Source organism: Protopterus annectens, chromosome 14.part0 (genome assembly GCF_019279795.1).
Source record: "Protopterus annectens isolate FY-2018-M chromosome 14.part0, PAN1.0, whole genome shotgun sequence".
Taxonomy (NCBI): Eukaryota; Metazoa; Chordata; order Ceratodontiformes; family Protopteridae; genus Protopterus; species Protopterus annectens.
Genome location: NC_056748.1, coordinates 70,750,475 through 70,752,716, shown reverse-complemented (window position 1 = coordinate 70,752,716; position 2,242 = coordinate 70,750,475). Strand labels below are relative to the sequence as shown.

Sequence of the window (2,242 nt, the reverse complement as noted above, 5' to 3'; positions counted from 1 at the left end):
CTATACTAATTATAAAGTTTAACATTTCTACAGTTCTTCTTATACAGACCACACACTTTTGGCACTTCTTCATGGTAGACAATGAAAAATTCACAATCAAGTCAAACCAAATGCAATTTGAACTCAGAAGAACTGGCTGAAAGTTATACACATGAAATCGGAGCAGCAGATGGCACTGTCAAATATTTGAATGTTTTTAAGTACCATATCATACATAAAAACTAATGCTGAAAATACAGAAACACTACTTTCATCATAATTCCAATAGTTATTGTAAAGACCACTTGTCACAAAGGGCCACTCTTTTGATCCACTAGCAAAAACTTCGCAAAACACAAATGTGGAAATTTTGCATAATTTGCCACTACTGTTATTGCATTATAAAAAAAGTTTCCAAACCCTGGTTTTCAGAAACCAACTTTGTGTCAGGTTACCAGAATGCTAAGTAAGCAAGGACTCCTAAATAGAAAGTCTACCCAAGAAAACACTTGTTCTTCCACAACCTCCCAAACAAGAACGTGTTTTGAGTTGCCACAGTGGCCAGGTCTAAGGCTAGACCTACATCTTCCCCTACTGACAATTCTCAAAGAACGGTCACACAGCATAGTGGATAGCATTGTCACTTTCCGGAAAGAGGTTCCCAAGTTCGATTCTCTGCTAAGGTGCCTTCTGGTTTCCGCTGGGTACTCTGGCTTTCTCTCGTATTCCAAAGAAATGCAGTAGGTGAGTTGGGCACCAAATTAACCATAGGTGCGAGTGTGGTGTGGAAGAACTACTGCGGCAGGGCTAGCCACCCAGCGATGTAAATCTTAGCTCTAGAGGATTGTCACTGTCGAAGCGATGCCCCAACCCCATGTGCATTGTGGACGCATGGACAGATTAATGTATTCCAAACATGAAACACTTTACATAATGCATTTTTTCTTGTATATAAAAAAGTTTAGACTACCTTAATCAGCCACTATGATCTTTAACAAACTCTAACAAGCCTTAACAAGAAAACACTCCCACCAGCCAAAATGAAAGGTTCAAGTAAAATCTACACTTTGACAACCAACCCAATATGCCAGGGGAGATACCAACAATATCTTAAAGGTTTCATACACATGTGTTTGTATATATCTACGTACATATTTCTACGTAAATACATGCGACAGTGACTCAAGTAAACCACACAACAAAAACAAGAACAGGGTGCTGGCTTTCATCAACAGCTGTTCAGTCGTGCAGGCTACACAGTAAAGAAATTATAGGCATGTGTGATTAAGGCAGTCAGGCCGGTATACACTACCGGGGTCAAACAAAAAGCAACAGACTCACAACTGCTAGGCTGTTTGCCCCAAGGTCCCGCATAGGAAAACAAAACCCACTGAGGAATACAAGAGTGAGAAATGAAGAACAACTATTAAGAAAAAAAGCATAGACAACTGGTCAAGTCCGATACAGCACTCTTTCTCACAATCTGCATACCTAAACTCACCAAAAACACTGCTACTCAGGACCAACAACCCAACAGAGACCCATACCCCAAGCTGTCCACACAGGACAGTATTCTCCAACTTTGACGCTCTATTTCTGTTAATCAGGTATATCATTCAATCTCTCAAAGGAGTACCTCCCGCCAGAAACCACTCTATGTCAGCCCGTGGCTAGCGCTCACTTACCGGCTCGGATGTCGCCATCTTGGCAGCAGTTTGTGGCTGTACAAGGCGGAGTAAAAGTGGTACGCAGGCAATGGGGTTATCCACTACGGTGGGCGACGTGGGTCAAATCCACACCGTCTGAAGGGTGAAGACTGTTTTTGGATGCGTGAATATATACTAGTTACCGTATTTGCGTTCTTACTACTTACGTTTGTTTCACGTCCTATTTATTCAACTTTTGTAGACTACTTGGGGTGGGTATATATGGATGAAAGCAGTGGAAAGATGCTTTAGGCGTAAAAAACAAAGCCAGTTACAGTGTTTTGTACTTTATTGTTGATGATTAGTGGGGTGTGTGTTTCATTTTTCTGTCCTGTTGCGTAATCGTTAACATTTTTATTTTTCGAAATACTGCGGAGGTTTCTGTGCATACAAAAAGAACATGAATGAAGTAATGTGTTTGGAAACGTATGTGAAAGAAAGAAGGATTGTTTTATTCTTTCCCACCAACTGTTTCAAAATGCACAACACCGATAAAGCCCTTGGCACTATTGAAGTGTATTAACCCACCAGTTAGTTCGCGCAGGAATGGGCGTGGC

General features: G+C 41.1%; 1 protein-coding gene across 1 annotated transcript in view; it reads right to left on the bottom strand.

The window, feature by feature from the left end:
* LOC122788873 (eukaryotic translation initiation factor 4E-like) overlaps positions 1–1,850 on the bottom strand; it is a 387,508-nt gene extending 385,658 nt beyond the window's left edge. The window contains exon 1 of the mRNA XM_044055778.1: positions 1,665–1,850. Within this exon, the coding sequence (XP_043911713.1) occupies positions 1,665–1,682 (18 nt within the window). The 5' untranslated portion in view covers positions 1,683–1,850. The remainder of the gene's footprint in view (positions 1–1,664) is intronic.
* Between the last annotated feature and the right edge of the window lie 392 nt (positions 1,851–2,242).